The 22,255-nt window shown below is 53.0% G+C and overlaps 1 protein-coding gene across 1 annotated transcript in view; it reads right to left on the bottom strand.

Annotated features, from left to right (window-relative positions):
- Tnfaip8l3 (TNF alpha induced protein 8 like 3) overlaps positions 1 to 22,255 on the bottom strand; it is a gene marked incomplete at its 5' end in the record, with an annotated part of 31,566 nt that extends 9,311 nt beyond the window's left edge. Inside the window, one exon of the mRNA XM_023724059.1 lies at positions 22,234 to 22,255. Coding sequence (XP_023579827.1) covers positions 22,234 to 22,255 — 22 coding nt within the window. The remainder of the gene's footprint in view (positions 1 to 22,233) is intronic.

Below are 22,255 nucleotides of genomic sequence, written 5' to 3'. Positions count from 1 at the left end.
GGACTACTAAAGAGAGAACAGGGAGTTGGAAGAAGTAGAATGAAATGAAGTCGTCTGACTGAGTTAGGGATGAGCAAAACCCTGGAACTTCCTGTACCTCATGGAAAAGTGATTAAAGTTTACAAGCTTCCCGAAAACACCTTTGGTTGCTCAAACTCCTTCCCACCTGAGTGAAGTGGCATTTCTGAAGGTTGAGAGAGGTATTTAGGATCACTTGAAAGGGTACCTACTATAAAACTAGGAGGACCTAGGAGGCCCAGGGATTTTTCTGGCTCAGGGTTAACCGGGCACAGGCTTGAGGATATCTTTGGGTCTGGCCTTCTGCTTGCCCTGCAAAGGAAATGGATCCCCCGGGGGAATGAGGAAGTTCTTCTAGAAAGATCCCCAAGCAAGAAGCAAGAGGTGTTGTTTCCCATGGGTGGAGTCACGCGCACTGGTGGGGTGCATGAAATCAAAATATTAGAACCTCTCCTCATGTTCCTTCTCTGTAATGAGCTAGTGTAAACTTTATTAAGATCCAGTACATAGCCTGACTCTGGTCCCTGACATTGGTGGCATTGCCCCCCCCTCACGGTGGGGAAGGGCTTAATGTCCCCTCCCTTGCAGCTCCCTTAGTTCTCTTTTATTCCAGGATTCCGGGATATGTTCATGTGCACTTGGTTAAGCAGATTCACCAATTACAGTATTTAGCTCCAGCTGAACTAGTGCTTGCAAAATGCTCTGTGATTTCCAAAGCTTTCTGTACGCACAGCCAAGGACTGAAGCCGTCACACTGATCAGAAAAACACCTGCAGGGCAGACAATTGTACTTCCCAGCGGAGAGATTTTCAACAGCCAGACTATGAGGTCGCAGCACCGAACCACCCGATCTGATCCCAAGGAGTCATGAACATTTCAAAAACTTTAGGAAGATGGTTTTTAAATGTGGATTTCCAGCACTTCCCCTTGCCTGAGACAGACACCCCCCAAGCGCGGAGAGAAGCCAGCGTGGGGCTGGTCTTTAGCTGGTCCCCTGTGAGACGGAGAGAGCAAAGGAAGCACCTTCGAAGGCTGTCCAGGGAGAGTGGTGAGTCCAGAACACGTTTAGGGTTTCTGTTAGGCGGGGCCAGCACCCAGGTGGCTATGGGAGGAGAGGCTGGAGGGGGAGATGAGTCAGGCCTGCATTCCAGGTGCCCCGGCCTGACTCCTGGGCCAGCTCCATCCTCCCTTACCTGACCCAGAGCTTCCACTCGCTCATGCCAACCCTGTCCCTTTCCAGTAAGAACAGAGATGAGAAGATGACTTCCTGAAACAATGAGCCGATTAGGGGCTCTCAAGGAGAACCAGCCTCTTCTTCCAAATGCAGTTACCCCCTCAGCCACTTAAGGAGGACTCTCAGCTCCCTTAAGAGTGCCACTGGGCGCCCCCAAGAGTCTCTGTCCTCTCTGTGGCTGATCACCGACCACCCTGGCACTCCCTCCCACCTAGAGAGTGGAAGATTTAAAAATTAGGGTAGAAAGTAGAGGTGGTGGAGCGCATCTATAATTCAGTACTCTGGGAGGCTGAGGCAGGAGGATTGCAAATTGGAAGCCAGCCTGGGTAACTTAGTGACTTAGAGACCCTGCCTCTCAATAAAAGATGAAAAGAGCTGGGGATGTAGTTTAGCACAAGGGCCCTGGGACCGAGCCCCAGCAACCCATGAGGTAGGAGGATGTAAGTAGGGTGGGATCCAGGTGGGAGAAGGAAGAAAGTGACAGGGGGACCAGCCAGGTGCATGGGAGCCAGTCTCGCTGCTGAGCCCACGACCAGCTCCCCTGCCCCCCAGCTTAGCCCTGGCATTCCTGAGACGCTGCCTTGGCCCCGGCCCGTAGCAGGTAGAGTTTGGCATTGCCCAAGTGGCTGCTTGGCCTGGGGACAAGAGGGGAGATGTGTGCTTACGGGGACCAGGCAGGGTGGAGTGGAGTGTCGGCTGTGGTGGGCACTCAGGGTGCCCATCAAGGAGTTGTGTTCCAGGGGAGCTGTATCGATCTCAGCCAGGCCACTTCGATTTCATTTTTCCTATTGATTTTATAGCCAGCTCTGGACAAGCGAATGAATGTTTGGTAAGGTCCTGACCAGAGCTAATTGGGGCAGAGGCTCATGAGGGCCCTGGTGGCGGGAGTGACTGATCTCAGCTCAACAGGTTAATTTTGGAGACTTGAGAGGTATTTTTGAGTCACTGTTGCAGAAAGCAGTGCCTCCTTCTGCAAGTCCCTAAACGAAGTGTACTGGAGCCACCAGTACAGCTCACAAAGCCATGCTCAGGAGCACTGATAAGTAGGCTCGGTGAGCGGCCTGCGCTGAGTTCGCCACGTGCCCACGGGCTGTCTATGTGGTAGGCACTGGCGTCGTCATCAGCGGGTGGTAGCCGAGGCATTTCCCATTGGGCTGCGACTGGTGGCTCATCCAGGCTGCTGTCCAAGGGTGGGAGCAGAGCCGCGTCCTGAGCCCGGCTCCTTACAGCAGTGCCGCTGCCGTGAGGGGTGGCAGACCAATTTGTTTAACTGCTGCTTGAATTACTGCCCATTTTAAAAAATAGACGTGGGGCCATTTATGTTTCCCTCAGAAGCAGGGTTTTCAAAAACACCAAGTGAAACAAAACAGAGGACAGAGTAATGATGTACCCCGGTCACTACCCAGAAGGGACAGGGGTTCCACCAAAAAAAAAAAAAAAAAGACAGCGAGGAAGAGAAAGCTCTCTGTTTTCATTTACTTCTCTTCTGCTCCCATGTCCTCAGATTTAACCACTCTCTGGAAGATGATGTCTGTGTCGGGTCTCTCTCTCTCTCCCTTCGTTTTGTTTTTTTGAGACAAGGTCTTGCTATGCAGTTCAGCCTGGCCTTGAGCTCACTTTGTAGCCCAGGCTGGTCTCCAGCTCCCTGTGATCCTCCTGCTCAGCCTCCCAAGTGCAGGGATTACAGGCGCGAGCCACCCGCTGGTCCCTGTTTTCATAGTTAGGCCTCAGTGGATGAGGACGAATACACCCACATTAAATCCGAAGACTGGAGGCCCCGAAGCGGCGCCCTCCGTGCCCGTGCGCACCCTTCGGGGCGCCTTCCACACCACTCTCCGCTCACCTGGTTGCTCTGTTGCTTTCGTGAATAATCTTACCATCCTGCTACCCACCGATGGGCCCTGAAATTCCTTCCACTTTCCGCACACTCACAACAGCCACCAGAAGCTACACCTAGGACGCACGGCCACACCCCGCGGCTCTCCAGCGACAGGGAGCTCCTTCCCACTCCCAGCCCTGGCGGTCGGTGCTTCAAGCAGCCCCACTTTTCATTTTTGCCAGTCTCATAGGTGCAAAGTGGTGTCTTGTTTTAATGAGCGAAGGGCTGGCTGCTAGCGCGGCTCGATGCGGTCCTGGGTTTGCTGGGCGTTCAGGTGTTCTCCTCCGCCCATTGCGCGCTCACCGAATGGACTCACACTCGCCCAACTAGCTGTGACTCTTCCTTGCACGTGGCAGGAGTTTTAATGTATTATGCCTTCTCCTCCTCTGCCGAGCTCATAAATAGTGACTTTCTCCTCCCTCCAATAAGTAGCATCACTTTTCTGTTCTTCTTTTCTTTCTTTTTTGAGATGGGGTCTCACTATGTAGTCCAGGCTGGACTTGAAATCACCACATAGTTGAGGCTGGGCTTGAACTCACAGCTATCTTCCTGCCTCAGCCTCCTAGACAGCATCATCTTTTAAATTTATTATGGTGTCTTTAGTCACACAGAAGACTTAAATGTTAACTTAGTCACGTTTGTCAATCTTTTCCTTTACGCTGAGGATTTCTTCTCTTGTTTTAAATATCCCTTTCCTGCCATGAGCTGATAAAAGGGCCTCACATATTTTCCAGAAGTTTTAAGGTTTTACTGTTCACATTTGGGCCTTTAAGCCACTGGGAAGTATTTGTATATGTTGTACAAGGTTGAAAACGTTTCTCCTCAGTGTTCTTTTTATTAAGCAGTTAGCTTATCCTTTCTGCTACTCCTGTTAGCTGCCCACGTGCATATCATTTCACCTCAGATCTCCTCGGTCTGTTCCTGAGTTTTTATCCCATGCCCTCGGTGTCTTCAGTGCCCAAGCCCCGTAGCCTTAGTTACTAATGCTCAGGAGTCATGAGACAGCAAGGGGAGCTCCCTGCCTTTATTCTGTTTAGAAATTGTCCTGACTGCTGATGCTCACCATTCCTGTTTCCTATAGTGTCACCTCATCAGATGTCATCAACCCCCCGTGTCAGTCTGAGGCGAATGGGCACTCAGGACGCTGAACCTTCACACCCAGCACATGACTCCATCTCTCCTTTTTTCTGGATTTCTTACCGTTCTTCCCAGGGAACGCCTGCCCACTCTCCCCTGGGAGGCACCTGGCAGTTCTGACGGCTACTGCTGCTATAATTTCCTTTCTCGTACAGCTACTAAGTGGCTCTCCATAATGTACAGGAACACAACTGCCTCCTGCAGTTGGGAAATGTGCTGAGCTCAGTTAGAGCCCTATTAGATTAAACGAAGCATCACCAGGAGTTCTGATGTACACAACCCCAAACGCCTGCACAGAATGACTTTTCTCCTGCCTGCTGCTTCTTTTTCTCACTTTCTGACTCCCAGGACAACATTTGACAGCAACGGTGCTAAGGGACACCCCTGTTATCCCTGACTTTAAGAGGATTGCATCTAAAACATTCCCCACCAAGACCGACTTCTGCTCTGGGCTTTTGAGCTAGAATCCTCCTGCTGTTCCTATTTTGCTAAGTCCCTTTGCTTTTAAGTCCCTTCTTGGTAGACTTGAAATCTTTGCTGTGGAGAGGCCAGGGCGGAGGCTGTTCACCCCACTCCACACGCCCAGGGGAGGGGGCTTCTGGTGGCATCTACTGACACTACAGAATTTCCTCTTAATCCCCTTCCCAAAGCACAAGGTAGCAGGAGACCCCAGACAGGATCCCAGACTCGGACCCTCTGGCTCTATCCACCCCACCTGAGCCCACACCAGAGCCTGCTTGTCCAGTGTCCAGCAGGGCACAAATTGAAACTAGAGGCCACAGTGTGGCTTAGCCTTCTCCAAGGGTGGCTTTGCCAAAGTCCAGCTGGAAGAAGAAAGTCACCGGTGACAGCCATACAGCCCGAGGCTGCCAACTGGGCCTGGTGTGCTCACGCCTAGCACTGAGGCCAGTGCGTCCTGCCCAGGGAGAGATGGCACCACAGACATGGCTGGCATGGCCAAGGTCCTCTTGCCATGAGCTGTGGCCACCCTCCCCCTTCCCACGGAGGGGGCCCTTGCTTCCAGCTCCAGCGTGTCCGTCTCGGTCCTGGCCACCCTGTGTCTGGCTGTGCTCTTGCATGGGGCTGAGTTCCAGGGGTTCTGTTTATTCAGGATCCACACCTCTGGAGGGAGGTGTGTCCTTCAGCATACACTCACTGGATAGAACACGCTCAGCCACCTGCATTCACTCTGCTGCCTGCCTGGCCCTCGAAAAGACGCCTCACCCCCTGCACTCCCAAGCCCCAAGTCCACGGCCACAGTGCCCATCCGGCGCCACCCACGCCTCTGCACACCCTAAGCCCTCTTAACCCTGTCTCTCTGGGTGATTCTCTCTGCCTGCAGTGGCCAAACTGTCCTCTGCTACTGCAGACACTCAGACACCCAGGTTTGGCCACCAAACTGCTGACGAGGACGCTGGCAGGGTGCCCCTCAGCACCACGGTGCCAGCAGGGTAATATGTGAAATTAGTAAACAGACCAATGCAGTAAAAACGTCAGTCTTTGGAATTCTTCACTTTGGGGAGCAAAGGTACAGAAGCTAACGCTAAAAAGCTTTATCAAATGGATCAACTCCAGTCTCTACCAGAAAAAAAAAATAAAATAAAATGTGGCCCGAGGGGCTAGGTATGAAAGCCTCACGGAGTCTCTTGAAGAAGCTGTAGTAGGTCAATCATTATTAGCTCAATCACTAGCTTCCTAAGTGTAGAAAAGGAAAAGGAAAGAAAAGCTCGGCTGCTATCTGTGCTGGAGAGTCAGGACGCACGAGGAGAGAGAAACCGGAAGGCGCCCTGGATGGGCTTGGCGCCGGCAGAGAGTGCGGCTCAACGCTCGTTTTCTTTCAGTGAAATATGAATTTTGTACATTGAGTCTGGGATTTCAGTCAGGTTGAATGTGGAACAGCAGAGAGGGGCTCAGGCCACCCTGCTTCTGCTTCCGAGATCCCTTGTGTATCTGCTGGGGTGAGGTTGCATTCCTTTGTGGATCTGAGTCAGGCCGTGTACTGGGTACACTGGTGTCACAGGGAACACCTGGGCCATGGATGACAGTGCAGACGGATGTGGGTTGGAGGTGGCAGGTGCGATGGCACGATGAGGGATGAGGTCCCTGAGGGGGCTTCCTGAGCTCTGCCGGGACACCTACACAGCAGAACCAAGCAAGAGAGGAAGTGGTCACCCAGGCGCAAGGGCCAGGCAGCTGGGGAGGTCCAGCCTTCAGCAGCCACTCGGAACCAGCTTTCTTGGAAGTTACCTTGTAACTATGGCAGTGAAGGCTCACAAGGAGCTGCTTTCTCTGAACAGTTTACCAAAAGGTTTCACCGTTCTGCAGCTGAGTCCCCGGGGGAGGCCACTCAGACAGACCCCACGCAGCACCAGGCTGCCAGGATGTGGCCACCGCCACGTGGAAAACTGGAGATCGACCCCAGCCACTAAGCCAGCAGAAAAGAGCAAAGGGGACCCAGGCTCCAGTCCTGTCCGTGTCCCCAGTGTGCTCCCAACCTGGCTCCCCTGGCAGCTCGAGAAGCCCCTGATGCCCTGCTCCCTTGGTGCCCCGACACGGGGCAAGGACTTGGTAATAAACTGAAATCTGCAAAAGGAAAGTCACTGGTTGGCATAGAAGAGGCCCCTTTGTTGCTCCTTGGCTTCTACTCCAAACTCCATGGTACCCAGTGTCACCAGTGCCACAGAAGATCTTTCCTTATTTGGTCACTCAATATATTTTTACAGTATAGGTCACGTTTTTGGGTGTCATTTTATTTTAACACACATTGATTGGACATATCAACAGGATTCCATGTGATGTCTCAGTGCATGCGTGCAGCACTCCCTTCCTAGCCCTCCTTCACCTCTAGTGCCCATGGCTCTATATTTTGGCCAACTTTTTAAAAAATTTCTAAAACTCTGAGAGAGGACATGTGCTGCACGCCTCTCTGTGTCTGGCCGGTGTCCTGCAGTTCCATGCATTTGCTGCAAATGACAGGGTTTCGCCCTTCTTTTTATTTTTTAATGTATCTAGGACAAGGTCTACTGCGTCTGTAGGGTCTCACCACGTACATCGGACTTGTAGTGATTCTCTTGCTTACAGCCTCCCAAGTGCTGGGATCACAGGCCCGTGCCACCATGCCCAGTCTCAATCCCCAGGGGAATGGGGCTGGCACAACAGGCCGGGGATGGAACCCTGGGCACTGTGCTCTGCCTAAGCAGGCGCTTTAGTCTGCTGAGCTATCGGGCTGGCCCAAAAGCATCTCTGAAGTTTGTGCCTTTCCAGCTCCTTGTACAGAGGAGGAAGATTCTGTTTTTTTTTTTTTTGGCTGGCTCAGCCTGTCTTAAGGGCAGGTCTGTATGGCATGTAGTGCTGGGGATTGAACCAAGGTCCCCTGCGCCTGACTGAGTTTGCCCAAGCAGGCGCTTTAGACACCTGAGCTATTCCACCAGCCGCTTGTCCTTTATTGCTGGGTCTCGGCCCTTGTCAACAGCAGTACAATAAACTTGGGCACACAGATATCTCTTTGGTACACTGATTTCACTTCTCTTGGAGACATGTGAGACGGCTGGGTCATATCACACTTCCGGTTTTCAGTGTTTTAGGGACCTCCATGCTGTTCTCTCATAAAGGCTGAGCTGATTTATAGTTCCACCGAGAGTGGCTGAGAGTTCTTCCTTCTCTTCATCCTTGATAGCAGGTGTCCTTTCTGTTGTTCGGCAACAGCCACTCTCACTGGGATGAGGTGGTGTCCTGCAGTAGTTTTGATGACTGAACATTTTTTCATGGATTTGTTACGTTTGTTGGCCACCCAGACAGTCTTTGAGTTATGGCTTGGAGTGTTTGGGAATGCAGGCATTTTCAGTTGGCACAGGTGAGCTGAGGAGCTCCGCGGGCTGCCAGTAGGTTGGGAGGGAAGATGGCAACTTGGAACAGAGACCACCAAGGTCCTCCCTGAGACTCACTTCGTGGTCCTGGGGTGCCCTGGTCTCTCCAGCAGCATGGGCCACATATGGCTCACATCTAAAATGCCCCCAAAGTTTGGGGAGACAGCTCAGTGGTCTAAGTGCCTGCCTGGCAAGCTCAAGGACCAGGGTTTGATCCCTGGTACTGCATGCTCTGCTGGCCCTGTACCGTGCTGGCCACTGAAACCACGTGTGGTAGCGCACGCCTATAATCCCAGTGCTGGGAGGCTGAGACAGGAGGATCACTATGAGTCTGAGCTGTGTAGTGAGACCCTGTACCAAATAAATAAATAAACAAGTAAATGATTTAAAAAAAAAATGTCCCCGAAAGCCTGCTGTGCTGAGGTAGGTTTCTAAGGTGACTGGCTCATGGGGGGGGGGGAGGGCTGTACTCATTAGTGTGTTAACCTATTGATGGATTGTATAGCTAAATGTGCTGCCAGGAGGAGAGGCCAGGCTGGACGCTGCATGGTGCAGCTCCCTTCCCTCTAGCTTCCTGGCACCAGCCGGTCCCTTCCTTTCCCTCTCCTGAGCCCACCTACTCTTGAGTGCTTGTCTGACCGCCTAGCAGGATTCCCACCCCTCACCCTCACTGCACCCAACTCCACTCCTCTCCTTCCTCACCCCGTGAAACCCTCTCCTTGTCCCATGTCCACACAGGATCCCGAGGCGTCATCTTCCTTTTCTCCTTTGTATCTCAATTCTAATGGGCCTCAGACCCTCCCCTGACACCCTAAATAGCTTCCCAGGCCTCTGCCTGCCTCTGCCTACATGCAGCCTCAGCTCAAAGCATCACCATCTCCCCTTGCATGCTGACTCTCCTCTCTCCGCCACTTCCCATCTCTGTGCCACGCCCAGTGCAGTTTCTCCACCAGCTTCTGAGATCCTCGAGACCAAGCCAGGCACTGGAGCATGCGCAGGCCGGGCCGCGGAGCTGACCCCTCGTCTCCCTCTCCGCTCTTCACCACTGGCCCTTGGTCTCAGGCCATCGCCTGTCCTCCTCTGTACTGGGCTCTCTCATGCCTGGGTCCCTTCTGTACTTTTGCACATTCTGTCCACTCCCAACACAATTCCAGTTCTGCCTCCCTGAGGCACTCGAACGGCTTTTTTAGAAGACAAGTCTCCCTGTGTAGTTCAGGTTGGCCTTGAACTCACTGTGTAGCCCAGCCTGGCTTCCATATCGCAGCCTCAGCCTCTCATCCCTGAGGTTCCACACCTGGCTCAGAGCACGGTGGCCTCTGGGTGATTTCCTTCTGTGGTCACGGGCACGCCAACATACTCGGTTCACAACTCCTCCAGGGCAAGGGCCATGACTCATGCATTCATTCATTCATTCATTCATTCATTCATTCATTCATTCATTCACACACTCATTCATTTATGACTATGATGACAACCTGCTTCCTCCAACTGGGGCCTGGAGGCCCCACCCTGTGCCTTTTTCTCAGAGACAGGGACCACAGTCGCCAAACCAGGCTGGCTGGCCCCTTCTTGGGATTTTTTTCAAAGTACTATGGGCACATTATTCTAAAAGTTAAGCCACTGTACAAAGCTTATGACAAAGTGTAGCATCCTTCAGCGCACACTGGCTCTGTCCATAGAAGACGTGCAAGGCTGTTGGTGCTGTTTCCACGAGGAATCACTCTGTATCCTCAAATGAGCGCTCACCCGGGTAGCTCTTGAGCTGATGCACTCTCACCTCTGCCTGGAGGGGAGGAGCTAGCTCTCCCACTGCTCTTTTCCTCCTACTTTCCAACAGGGTTTCCTCTTAACACTTGGGCCAATCACACCCCGGCAATTACATTACTATGACTTGGACATCATGCATGGCTTAGTCACGTGGTGGGCTTTGATGCCCAACCAGAGTTTCCTTATTTATCCTGTTTTCCCAGGAGTTAAGGCTGCTCGATTGGCTTTCTGTCTAGAGCTCTGTAACTCCCAAAGCCCCAGCACAGCACAAGGCTCCTCTGCAGAGGTTCAAACACATCTGCAACTGGACTGATTCCTGGTTTTCTCTTGGAGCTCCTGGGGAGCCCCTGGCGCCCTGCTGCATCCGGGAAGCACCCCGTACAACCGTGCGCTCCCATCCCTTGGGTCCTTCCTGCCTTCTCCCCACGTCTGCCTTTCCTTTCCAGGTCTCGCAGCTCCTCTCTCAGTTTCTCCCCATTACGCTGTTGCAGCTCTGGGTCTAGCAGAGCGACCTACCTTATAAAGCCAACATAAAGGGTCAAAGGCGACCCGGAGACTATCGCATAGGTCTTTCTGCAAACATAAAGAGCAACTCCTAACACTTTAAGTGCAAAAGCAGGTGGCAGGCTGGATTGCATCTTGGCGTCCCAGATGGCTGAGTCCCAAGGGAGGGGACATGGGAAAATCATTTCCTTGAGGTCCCGCATGTCTCATGGTGACCTTATCTACCTAGACACTGGACAGATGTGTGCAGAGGTTCAGGACTCCATGTGAGACTCAGTCACTGTCTAGCCATCAGGCTGACGTGCCTGGGTCTCCTCTCCAGGCTGCTAGTTAGAGAACTTCTAGATTGGCAAGGGCCTAGTTTTTCTCTCTGTACATTTGAAAGGCTCACAGTCTCTGGCAATGGCACAGAATGGCGTTTCAATGCCTTGCTGCCTGTGGCACCCAGCAATGCTTGTGGGGTGGCAGGGCTGAAGGCCAAGGGATGGACCCTGAGCTTCTGCAGGAAAAGGAGATGGGGAGTGGGGGGCTGGGACAAGCAGTCGGGGGGGGGGGTGGCGGGAAGGGCTTGCTTCCTGGTGTGGGCAGAAGGGATCGGGTCACTGAGCAGCTGATCTTCTCTGGAAGTTTCAGGTCTTGAATATTAAGAGGGGCGACCTGCACATGGCCAGGCCAGGGCACAGTGACAGGGGAAGGACTGCAGGCCAGGTGGCTCTGGAGAGAACGGGCCTGTCCTCCAGTGCCCCTGATGTCCTGAGCCCTTGCCTGGCCTTGACGCCGTTTGTATGATGTCACTGCCACAAACTTAGCCTCTCTGACCTCAGCCACTGAGTTATGACAACGTGACAGAGGTGTTTTGTTTGTTTGTTGCAGTATGGGGATCAAGTCCAGCCTCCTTCTTTTTGAGACAGAGTCTTAGTAAGTCACTATGTCACCCAGGCTGGGCTCAAACTTGCAGTCCTCCTGCCTCAGCCTCCTAGAGTGCTGAGATAACGTGCGTGCACCAATGCCCCACGAGAATTACTTTTATGCAGAACTTTTTTCCTTTCTTTTTCTTTTTGAGGTACTAAAGACTGAGACCAAGACTCTAGCACACGTGCCAGGCCAGTGCTGCTCACCAGGCCACAACCCCAGCCCGGAGGTCATTAGAACACAGCACCGTGGATGTTCAGAACAGACCCCCCGGGCCTCGCCCCCACCGAGGTACAGGGGAGAAGCCTGGGTGCCGGCCACGGGAGCAGCTCTTCGCCGCTGTGGCAGAGCACCCACTTTCTCTGAGGACGTACCCTGATGAGGAGCTCAAGAAGCGAGCTGCCTTCCTCTTGGGACCCCATGGGCTTTCCTTGGGGTGTTTTAAGATGAGGGGAGGCGATTTTTGGAAGGGTAAACACGTAAGGGCCTATTATACTTTTATATATACAAAGGATAAAATTAATCATTTCATCATCTTATTTTGGTTAACTATTTAACATTTTTTTGGTTAGTCCACACTTGCAGGACAGCACGCGGAGCTGGTGCCTGGGCTCAATACTCCGCACAAATCAAATGTGGAGAACAGTACTCGGTCTTGGCTGATCCGAACACCTGTTTCCAAGGGGGACTGAGAATAATCTAAAATGGGCTAAAAGTGCTGGTGACGGTGAGTCTGCACAGGGAGAGCTTCTTTTCTCTATGCCACTGTAGCTAGAGGACAGCAGGGCAAAGGTGGGGAGGAAAGGACACTGACTCTCAGCCGCAGAAGCTACCAGAAATCTTCAATCAGTCTCTGTTCAACTCCTCCGGAAATGGGTAGACACTCCACCTAAACTCACACGAGTCTTCAATGAAGAATTTTTATGGAATGACCAATGAAGGCCCGTGTAGAGGACCTAAAAGCTACTAATCATGTTTTAACAAGCTTTTACATGTTCTTTTTTTTTCTTTGGTGGTACCAGAGATTGAACTCAGGACCCTGCACTTGCCAGGCAAGTGCTTATTCTACTGAGCTATCTCCCCAGGCCCTTAAATGTTCTTTTTTCCCATTTTTTTTTTTTTTACGCTCAACTGATCTTCCCCTTTTATCAGTATATGTCTATGATGCATAATAAACAGAACCAGGGGCTTGCAGGCTAGCTCAGTTGTTTAAAGTGCCTGCTTGAGCAAACTCAGTCAGGCGCAGGGTTCGACTCCCAGCTTGACATCCCCGCCCTACCCGCCCTTAAGGCAGCTTGAGCCAGCCAAAAAAAGTCTTAACAGAACCAGCACAGGGGATTGACATACATACATCTAATTTGAGAAGTAGCACAAAGCAAAGGACGTACATGGAAAGTGAGAATGAAAAGGCACTCACATTTAGGATGGGCGTCCAGAGCAGAGGCAGGCTGCACACATGGGTGCACTTGGGCACACACGTGTGCGCACACACACGCACATACGTGGGGCAGGCAGAGACGCAGGTGTCTCTGCCAGGGTCTGGGAGGCTCCAAGGCCTTACGCCCGCCCAGCCTCCAGCCTGTGACTACTCCACCCACGCAGTCTACGCCTCTCTATGTCCACGCCTCAGGGTAGAGAGGGCAGGAGGGCGCAGGCCCCAGAGCAAGGGGACCCCAGCTGGGCAGTGCTGACCAGAAGAGGCCCTTCCAGGGAGGGAGAAGAGGGACAGGGCTCCTAGAAGGGGAGGAGGGAGGCAGGCAGAGGAGACGCTTCTGGGTCATGTCTGGTTGTTCTTGTCACTTTACCCGGGGAAGGAACCAAGGCATGACTGCTGGGCCATCAAGCTGCACCAGGCCCCTGAGGGAGCATTTCTTTCCTTTCTTCCTACTTGCCCTTCTTCCTCCCCCTTTTCCCTTTCTTTTCCTTTACTTCCTTCCTTTCTTATTCTTCTTTTCCTTGAGAAAAGTTCTCACTATGTAATTCAGGCTGGCCCCAAACTCACAGTGGTTCTCCCTCCTCAGCCCCTCTAGCGCTGCACTTAAAGGTGTGCACCATCGCCCCCTGCCCTAAAAGACGTCATGCTGAAAGCTGTACACACCAAGGGAGGAAAAACCTAGAACAGTACACAGGAAGAAATTAAATTTACCGATGAGCTCATCAAGTAGAACAGTTTATTTTGTTTGTGCGTCGGAGAAAAAAATCGCAAGTGGGCATTTCTCCTCTACTCCATATGGAAAGGGGTGGGTGCATACATGGGAGTGTGTGTGTGTGTGTGTGTGTGTGTGTGTGTGCATACATTTCTACACACACGTACACACATAAAGCAAATCTGGGATCACAGATTACCAAGCCTTCTTTCCGAACAACATCACAATGTAAACATTCCCCTATGAAATGCCTTCCAAATTCATTTTTCATAACAGCAGAATGACACAGTAATACCTCGGTTCATGAACACTTGTTTGTGTGAACAACTTGGGGTTTTCAAATAGAAGTGTCTGGCAAAATCTTGCTTCCATTCTCAAACTCTGCACTAGTGCTGAACACACAAACACTGCCGTCTTCTCCAGAATTGTGGGACGAAGGAGCTCATGAGCTGGGGTCACACTGGATCCCCCTGTATGCAAGTGTCATGGATTTAATCATTGGTAAATGTCTGGCTGGTTACGATTATTATTGGTTATTTATTTTGAGTGGCTATTGCGCTTTTCTCTCGCCCTACCACTTTCCTCTGAGGCAGTTTTAAACAGTGAAAATGTGCTGCTCGCTTTGGAATCTTGATAATTTAATCTCTCAGAAGCTATTTCCTCAGTGTGAACGGGACTAACAACACCTGCTTTCTGCAGGTTGCAGTCCTGCTAGGAGCTCGTGTGGGAAGGCCCCTCGTGTCTCGGTGTGCTGAGGCCACAGACAGGGCTGCCAAGAGCCAGGACCTGGATGTGGGTGTGCTGGGGTCCCGGGCCGGAGCAGGAGATTCCCGGGCCTCCATGGACCTCGACCTGGCGGGCTTCTGTAGTTTTGAGCTGTGAGGAGCAGCCTTCTCCAAAAGGAAGTGTTTTATCGGAAAAGAGTAAGGTCTGGGCTCTGCCCAGGGGACACAGGAAGGAGAAAGGTGTTAATGAGGGACAGGAATAGCAGCTGAGCAGGGACAGGGAAATCAGGGTTCTAGACAGGCAGCGAAGCAGGACTTTGCGGGGGGGCGCTAAGGAAATCCAGGTTTAGTCCCCCAGATACCGCTATGGGCTCTCAAGAAACATAATCTCAGCTCTGCCTGCCTCATTCAATGATCCTGAGAATCATTATCAATACTGGGAATTATGAAGTTAAATTATAAAGACAGAGAGGCCTTACACCAATGAGCTAATTTCCAGTTTTCTGACGGTAAAAAGATCAATCTGATGAAGGATAAAACATAATTGGAGAACTGGAGGAGAAGCATCCATAAATTGCGTCCGGATGCTAGAAGCTATTAGAGTCCAAAGTAAATTAACGTTTGCAATTGCCAGTGGGCATCTGGGAAGCCTGCAGGGTGCCCCAGGCCTGTTACCTCAGTGGTCTGAGGGCCTGGCCTTGGGGCGGGGAGGCTGCTGGGCCCAGTCAGGAAGGCTGTGGCAGGCTGATCTCTGGATGGAGAACCACAGAAAGGAAGGACGCCTGGGGCAGATGGCAAGAACACAGTAGAAGCTGCTAGCTAGAAAACACACAGGGTCCTTTTGCGATCTCAATACCCAGAGTGACTCTGATTTTTAACCAATTACATCTGTTTTGGGAGCTTAAGGAGAAAGGATTTCTCCTGTTCTGGTGCTGCCTCCGTCTAGATGTTTTTAGCATCCTCCAGTGCACTTTTCAGATGCAGGACTCTTGTCTTCTTATAAAGCCCTCTCCAGACAATAACAACCTCCCTCCCACGCTTGTGGGTGGCTCGGGACTAGGCCCTATCCTGAAGCCGAGCACCTGTGCTCGGAGCAGTGTAAAATCTCTTCTGCCCCTCTTGCAGGGTCCTCACACTCCGTGGTCAGAAATGACACCACTGAGGAGCAGCAGCCGAGTCAGCACCGCAATGTGAGCCCGGTCCCCTGGCTCTGGATGGGGGCTGACTCCCCTTTCTGCCTGCTCTGGGCTCAACACAGTTGTTTCCCGCCAAGCTTTTGTTGAACATTAGTTGTCAATGTAACACTCTTGGTGGGGCTCCTTCAGGAGGCCGTGGGTAATGGGGACACACTAACGTGCTCGCCCAGGACTTGGTCTGCTCATGAGCGGGTGGGTAGGCAGTGGGGCCGCCCGGTCTTCCCGCTTGTCTCTTCTCCACATGCCTTTCCCCTTCCGCATTCTGCCACATCACCACACAGCCCCAGCGTAGGTCTTCTCAGCCTCTACAACTGTGCCCCATAGAAATGACTTTGCTTTATACATAAACCAGTTTCAGGCATTCTGTGACAGCCACAGAGAATGGACTAAGGCACCTCCACACCACCTTCAGTGGTCTACTCTGGGCCCGGTCAGCCGATCCTTGCCTGAGTGTTCCAGCAGCAGTATCTCAGTGCCCCCATGTGCTCTTGGGGCTACAAAGCCCTAACTGTCCCAGGGCGGGCAGTGGGTAGGGCTGGCTGGCGCACGTGTTGGGGAGCTGAGCAGGTGGCACATGCTGACTTATGAGAGGAGCTCCCTGGGCTCCCACCAGCCGCCTGGCCCTGTTAAACCTGACGGTCCTGGGCAAGTGGCTGAACCCTTCTGTGCCATTTCCTGCTCTGAAAAATGGGGCTCTTTAGCAATGTGGCCCAGAGGTGGCCACCATGGGCTAAATACCACAGAAGCAATGAAGCAAGTCCCTAAGACACTGTACAGACTTAGCAAATGCAAAATAAATGATAAAAATGAAATCCATCACTATGATTTTACACTTGGCACCAGCTCTCGGGGGCGGGACTCTGGCTGACAAAACCACCCTCGTGCTTCTCCTCTTGTTTTGCCACAGTTCTTAAAACTCCAGCTTTTCTTGCTCTGTATTCCCAATTCCAGTCTTTCTCCCTGACTTCTGCAATCTTATCCAAGGAAACCAAGGCAACAGCTGCTGCAGCCGGGTCCATCAGCTTCCACCCTCGTCTTGCTTTCGTTTGGAGATAAGGCCTGCTATGTAGTCCAGGTTCACCTCGACTACTCCAGGTTCAGCTACTGTGTAGCTCAGCCTGGCTACAACTCAGGGTCCTCCTGCCTCTTCCGGGGAGCACAAGGGTTATAGGTGTGTGTCATCTCTCCTGGCTCGCTCCCTCTTCCATACTGTTCCGTGTTGCTTACCTTCCTCAGCAGAGCCCACTGGTCCCCTAGCAGCAGCATGGGACATATGTGTCACTGGCATCAGCACTTTCCAGCCCTTCCTGTCCGCTTCTATTGTAAGGACATCAGCAGGAGCCGCACATGGTGGCACATGCCTGTGAGTCCAGCAATTGGGGGGTGGGGCGGGGTGGTGGCTGAGGGTTGCAATTCTGGGAGCAGTTGAGCAACTTAGCAAGATCCTGTCTCAAAATAAAAAAGGGGTAGTGATACAGCCTCAGTGGAAAGGCCCTGGACTCAAACCCTAATACTGAGCTGGATGGGTCTCCACACACACAAATATTGCTAACTGCTTCCTGTCAGAGCTGGAGCAGTTCACAGAAAGCATATTTTATTTCTGAAATAGAACTTAGCAGCCAGTGGCTGCTCTGTGGTTTCTCCACAGTTTAAGGCAACGTTGGACACCATCAAAGTACCTTTTTTTTTTTTTTTTTTTTTTCCAGAGAACTAAATTACAGAATCCTGGTTTCTATTAGGGTGTGTCCGGCACTTTCTGTGCTGCGAGGGCCTTCCAGTTTTATAGTCTGCACACTGGTGAATTTTCCATGAACAGGCTCAAATTTATTCCCAGGCAATGATGCTTAGGAAATCCAATATGAATGTGAAGATTGTTCTAAAGTAGTGCAGAATGTGTGCCGTGCAGTTGCCTAAAAAGAACATTTCTAATGCGGAAGAAAATGCATTTTTATACTTTAATATATGAGAAGCGGAGGGTATTTACTCTTTTTTTTTAAAGGCGTTTTTAGAGGAAAATTATGTTACAAATTTTACCTTTCTTTCTTTCTTTTTCTCTCTCTCTCTCTCTCTCTTTCTTTCTCCCTTTCTTCCCTCCTTTCCCCCTTTGAGCTTGTATGTGGCACTGGGGATTGAACCCAGGGCCTTACACATGCTAGGCAAATGCTCTACCACTGAGCCACACCCCTAGCCCTATCCTTTAATTTCTACACTTTGCAGACTATAGCCCAAACACCCACCTACACAGGCATTTTGCATCAAGATTTGGAAGTCAAAAGACTGAAAAACAAAACACAATTATTTATATAGTGTCTTCATAGAGATTTCCATGTGGATTCAAATGAGGCGACGGCAACTGGAGGAAAACGAACCATTAGAAAGAAGCGTAACAGAAAGTGTGACTACAGTTTGGCCCACAAATGGAAAAACGGGGGCTATGTGTGGGTTTTTTTTTTTTTTTTTTTTTTAAATGACACAGGGAACACAACCGTATACGGGCCTGCTCACACAATCCCCTCCACCCCAAGGCTTTCCTTGAGAGCTACCAACCCCTGCACTACTACTGCCGGTGCTCCCCCACCTTACGGATTCAGTTCGGGGTGCGAGCTTCTCCCCCTGACGTGGCTACAGACACACAAGCCCATTTCTACCCAGCCCCTCTCTGGATGCAGGCCAGCTGCTGTCCTCTCATCTTTCAGGGTGCAACATTTAGTGCAGAGCTGAGGTCAAGAAAGGCTTCTTTAACCCGGTGGTCTCGACTTTCCCAAGGGGGTCTCCAGCATTTCTGACTCACTGACCAGCCTGCACATCACAGGTGGACACAGTCACTGTCCCTAAAGGAATTCCCAGAAGAACTGTGCAGGCCAATTGTGGCCACCCGGCTTCAAGAAGGATGGGCTTCCTCTATGGCCACCAGCAGCTGGCCGCGGCGGGCCTTTCCTCTGCTGGCAACACCTGAAGGGCCACTCCAGCTCCTGAGTTCCCCATGGGTTGGCCAGGCCATGGCTGGGCTTCCCTGCAGCTCAGCTCCCCCTTCTGTCTGGTGCAGCCTCTTTCGTCTTGTTCCTTCCTCCAGTCCTAAAAGAAAGTTCTAAGCAAGCAAAGCAGGTGCTGTCTGCTGCTTCAAAGTCAGCTTCCAGCCAACTCAGCCTGTGACAGCACCTACCACACACGTGAGCAAGCCTGCCTCCCACTGCCCTGTCACTGCCCTCAGGGACAGGGGTGACACAGATAGACAGACTCTAGCCTTGTCCTTAGCGAGCTGACTGACAGCCGGGCACAGGAGGAGGGCACTCACTACACATGCTATCTGCCGGTGCCAAGGGAGAATGTGAGTTGAGACTGCTGGGGAGGAGGCTGGCACCTCACAGGAAGCTCAGACGCTCCAGCAGAGACCGAGGCCGTGGCAGCCAGGGTCTGTCCAAAGTCAGGCCTGGAGGCCAGGACGGGCTGTGTCCTCATCCTCTTCACATTCCTTCAGCTCCCAACAGAGTCCAGGGCTTTGTGAGAAATCCTCAGATGCAAGGCGACACTGAAGGGAAACTCCGGTGGGTCAGCTTTCGAGGCCAAGCTGCTGGCTGCCAAGCTCCAGTGCCAGGTGCTCAGTGGCCCCACGAGTTGCTCGGAAGCTCAGAGAAGCCCCAGTGCATTCTGGACTGACGACACAGCTACTGTGTGGTGTACAGCAGGGGCAGACACAGTGCACAAGGACAACAGGAATGAGAGGGGGAAAGGAGACTTCTAGCCAGGTGGCACATCACCCCTGAGTAATCTGGCCCTCACCTGGCAGTCTACCCAGCATCAATCTGTCCACAAAGATCACTCAGCAGCAGTCACAGGGAACCCAACCCTGGGAACTAGTGACCCTCAGACCTTACAGCGCCGCACGCCTGCAGTTCACTGTCCAAGAGGAAAAGGCCCTGACGCAAGCACCACTGCTGAGGGCTGAGGAGCAGCACTTGGGCTGCTGCCCTTCTCTGCCTCCTGGGCATCTCCACTTGGCTGCCCTCACCCACCTCCACATGCCACCGTCTCCTTCTCCTCTCCTTGATCTCTGCAATCTGCTGCCAGCTTCTGGTGTTGATTTCTCCGAAATGTCACTCTCAGCCTTCCTCTTCCGTCTCAGCTCTACCAAATTCTCCAATCCCTGCCTCCCTGCGTTGCTGCTGCGGGAAGTGTCAGGGAACCCAGTTATCCTCTGGCTGTGTCTCTGCTTAACTGCCCTGGTGGCTCCCAAATTTTTAGGCCTTCTTCACCCTGGGCCTGTCGCATCTACCTCTTTGTGACCACTTATGGACACTACCCACGGCTGGTCACTTTGTCTACATGGGCCAAGCCAAGGACCTGGGGGGACAGGAAGGGAAGAGTTAGGGGTCTGCCATCCTCCCAGATCTTCTCGCTTGTGGTGCCCTGCCCCAAGGCATGGAAATCTCATTCTGCAGCCCCTTTGCAGGCTCCAGGGTGCCCATCATCTGGACTGCCCTGGGCCCCCTCACAGTGGCGGAAGCTCTCAAGCCAGAAGGGAGACAGCTGACACTGTTAACATTCATTCCCCTCTTGCTCCTCAGGAAAAACTCAATCACTCTCAAGTTAAAACACAAAGCTCTAGGATTCCTGGGAGATGGATGGAGGTTGGGTTTGCCAAAGAGAGGCTCGCCAAGTTGGGTCTCTGGAGTGAGTCCAGGGTTCCATAAACCCTGCCTCTCTGCTAATCAGAAGATGATGGAAAGACAGAGGGGGCTGCAGGCGGCGGAATCACACAGAAGCAGCCCCCCTGTGCTCCCTAAAACAAGAAGCCATGCACATCAGCACAGGGCCCATCCCAGCTCCTGCCCCTCGGCCTCTGCTTCTGCAGGGCGTCTGGTGAGATCTGGGCTGTGTGTCGTGGAGAGACCCCTGCACAAACACTCTTGCAGGAAGTACAGTAAGAAGTGAGCGGCCCATGAGAGGGCCTCACCTTCTACAGACAGCTGACCAGGAGGGCAACCATTGCAGGCAAAGGGAAAAGGAAGGGGAGCCCCTCTGGGAGGAAGGAACCCATCCAGGTACAGGTGAGCGGGAGAGGAGGAAGGGGATTCTCCAGTCTTCACAATCCTCCTGAGGCTGGAAGATGGCTCTAGAACCTCTCCATCCCTTCCCTGGGGCTGGGAAACCAAGATGAAAAGGGGTGGAAGCTGGAAACCCCTCCCCAACACACACAAACAAACGCGCGCGCGCGCGCGCGCGCGCGCGCGCGCGCACACACACACACACACACACGCTGAAAAATTCAAGGCAGGTCTCTGCAGGAATTGCATTAACATGCTAACAACAGCATTGATGCTGATTGTCTTCCGCAGGCCTAGTGTTTTCTATTTGACAAAGCCCTGAGGTCTGCTGTTTAGTATTCTCACAAACAATCTAAGCCATGATAATCAAGACAACAGTTCCCCGCGTATTGAATGAAAAAAGTTTTTCACTAGTGAAAACTAGTTTTTTCACGTGTTATTTAATCCTTATAAGCCCACAGCACTACCCCATCCCCATGTACAGGGACACTGTGGTTGGAGACCTCAACTCACCTGTTCATCGATGGAGACTGAAGCGAAGCTCTTTCCAATCTGAGTTTGGTCTCTTAAAATGGAAAAATCCAACTAGTGGCTTTTTCACAGCTCCAAAGAGAGCAGCTCTGCCGCCGCCGCCGGCAGAAGCCTCCTGCCAGGGAGGGGCTGCAGCACACAGGTGTTCACAGCCTCGGGCAGGGACAGGGCACCAGGCTTCTAGCAGGGACAAAAGTCAACCCCTAGGATAATACACCTGTCCCTTAACCTGTAGCACCAAGAAATTCACTTGACAGGAGTCCACCAGAGCCAGAGGGGAGACTGGGCACCCTGATGTGACGGAGAATGGGACTGAATGCCTCCCTGAGCCCCAATCCCACGTAGCATGACAGCTCCTGTCATTCATTAAAATAACTGCTCAACTTGCAAGATTTAGGCACACGAAGAAAGAGGCAACGACTCTAGGAGACACAAAGTGCAGACCAATGGGACGGCTCAGAGAGCAGGTTTCCCATCCCTGTCACACGCATGTGATCACAGCGACAAGGCTGGCTGTTGGGGTGCCCAGAACCGGGGAGAAGACACCGGAGGGGAACGCGGGAGGGCGGAGGCATAGGGCAGCAAGAGCAGCACGTTGTGCGTTGTGTGGAGAAGTGACCTGACAGCTCTGGAAATCTGGACGCCCAGAACCCGGCGCAGATGACGGGCCAGCGCTGTCCCGCGCTGCACCGCAGCCCTCCTGGAACTTCAGGTCCCCAGCCACCCGCGACACGGAGACGCGGAGGCGGGAGGCTTGTGTCCCTCGCACCCACACCCACGCGCGGGGGGCTCTGGCACCCAGGAGCCCTCCTGGCGATGTCACCCTTCCGGTCCCCAGCCGGGCTCTTCCCACCCAAAGTGGGACCTGCCTGGGACGCGCGGCCGCAGCAGGGGTCGCCGGCCCAGAGGGGATCCGCGGGGCTCTATCCTGCGAGTCCCAGTCGCCGCCCGCTGGCGCCGCTGGCGCCAGTCCGCAGACTGGCAGGGGTCCTAGGCGCGGACCCGAGCGCAGGTGGCGGTACCCGGCCGAGGGCATCCGCGGGGTGGGGGTGGCGTCCGTGGCGGACAGACAGCGGCGGCCGAGGCAGGAGGACGCCCTTTCCTCCCGCTCGCTGTCGCCTCTGCGCCCGGGTCCCCAATCCCGCTCGGAAAGTTCTCCCGAGGGCTGACGGCGCCGCGGTCTGCAGCAGCGCGGCCTCCCCGCCCCCACGCCCGCGCCCAGCAGCCGTCCTGCCTCGGCCTCCCAGCCGCGCCCGGCCCCGGCCCCCGCACCGAGCTCCCGTACCCGCGGCGC

This window comes from Octodon degus, unplaced genomic scaffold, assembly GCF_000260255.1.
Source record: "Octodon degus isolate 3935 unplaced genomic scaffold, OctDeg1.0 scaffold00105, whole genome shotgun sequence".
Taxonomy (NCBI): Eukaryota; Metazoa; Chordata; class Mammalia; order Rodentia; family Octodontidae; genus Octodon; species Octodon degus.
The sequence above is the reverse complement of the archived record's forward strand: the minus strand, read 5'-3'. Positions and strand labels throughout refer to the sequence as shown.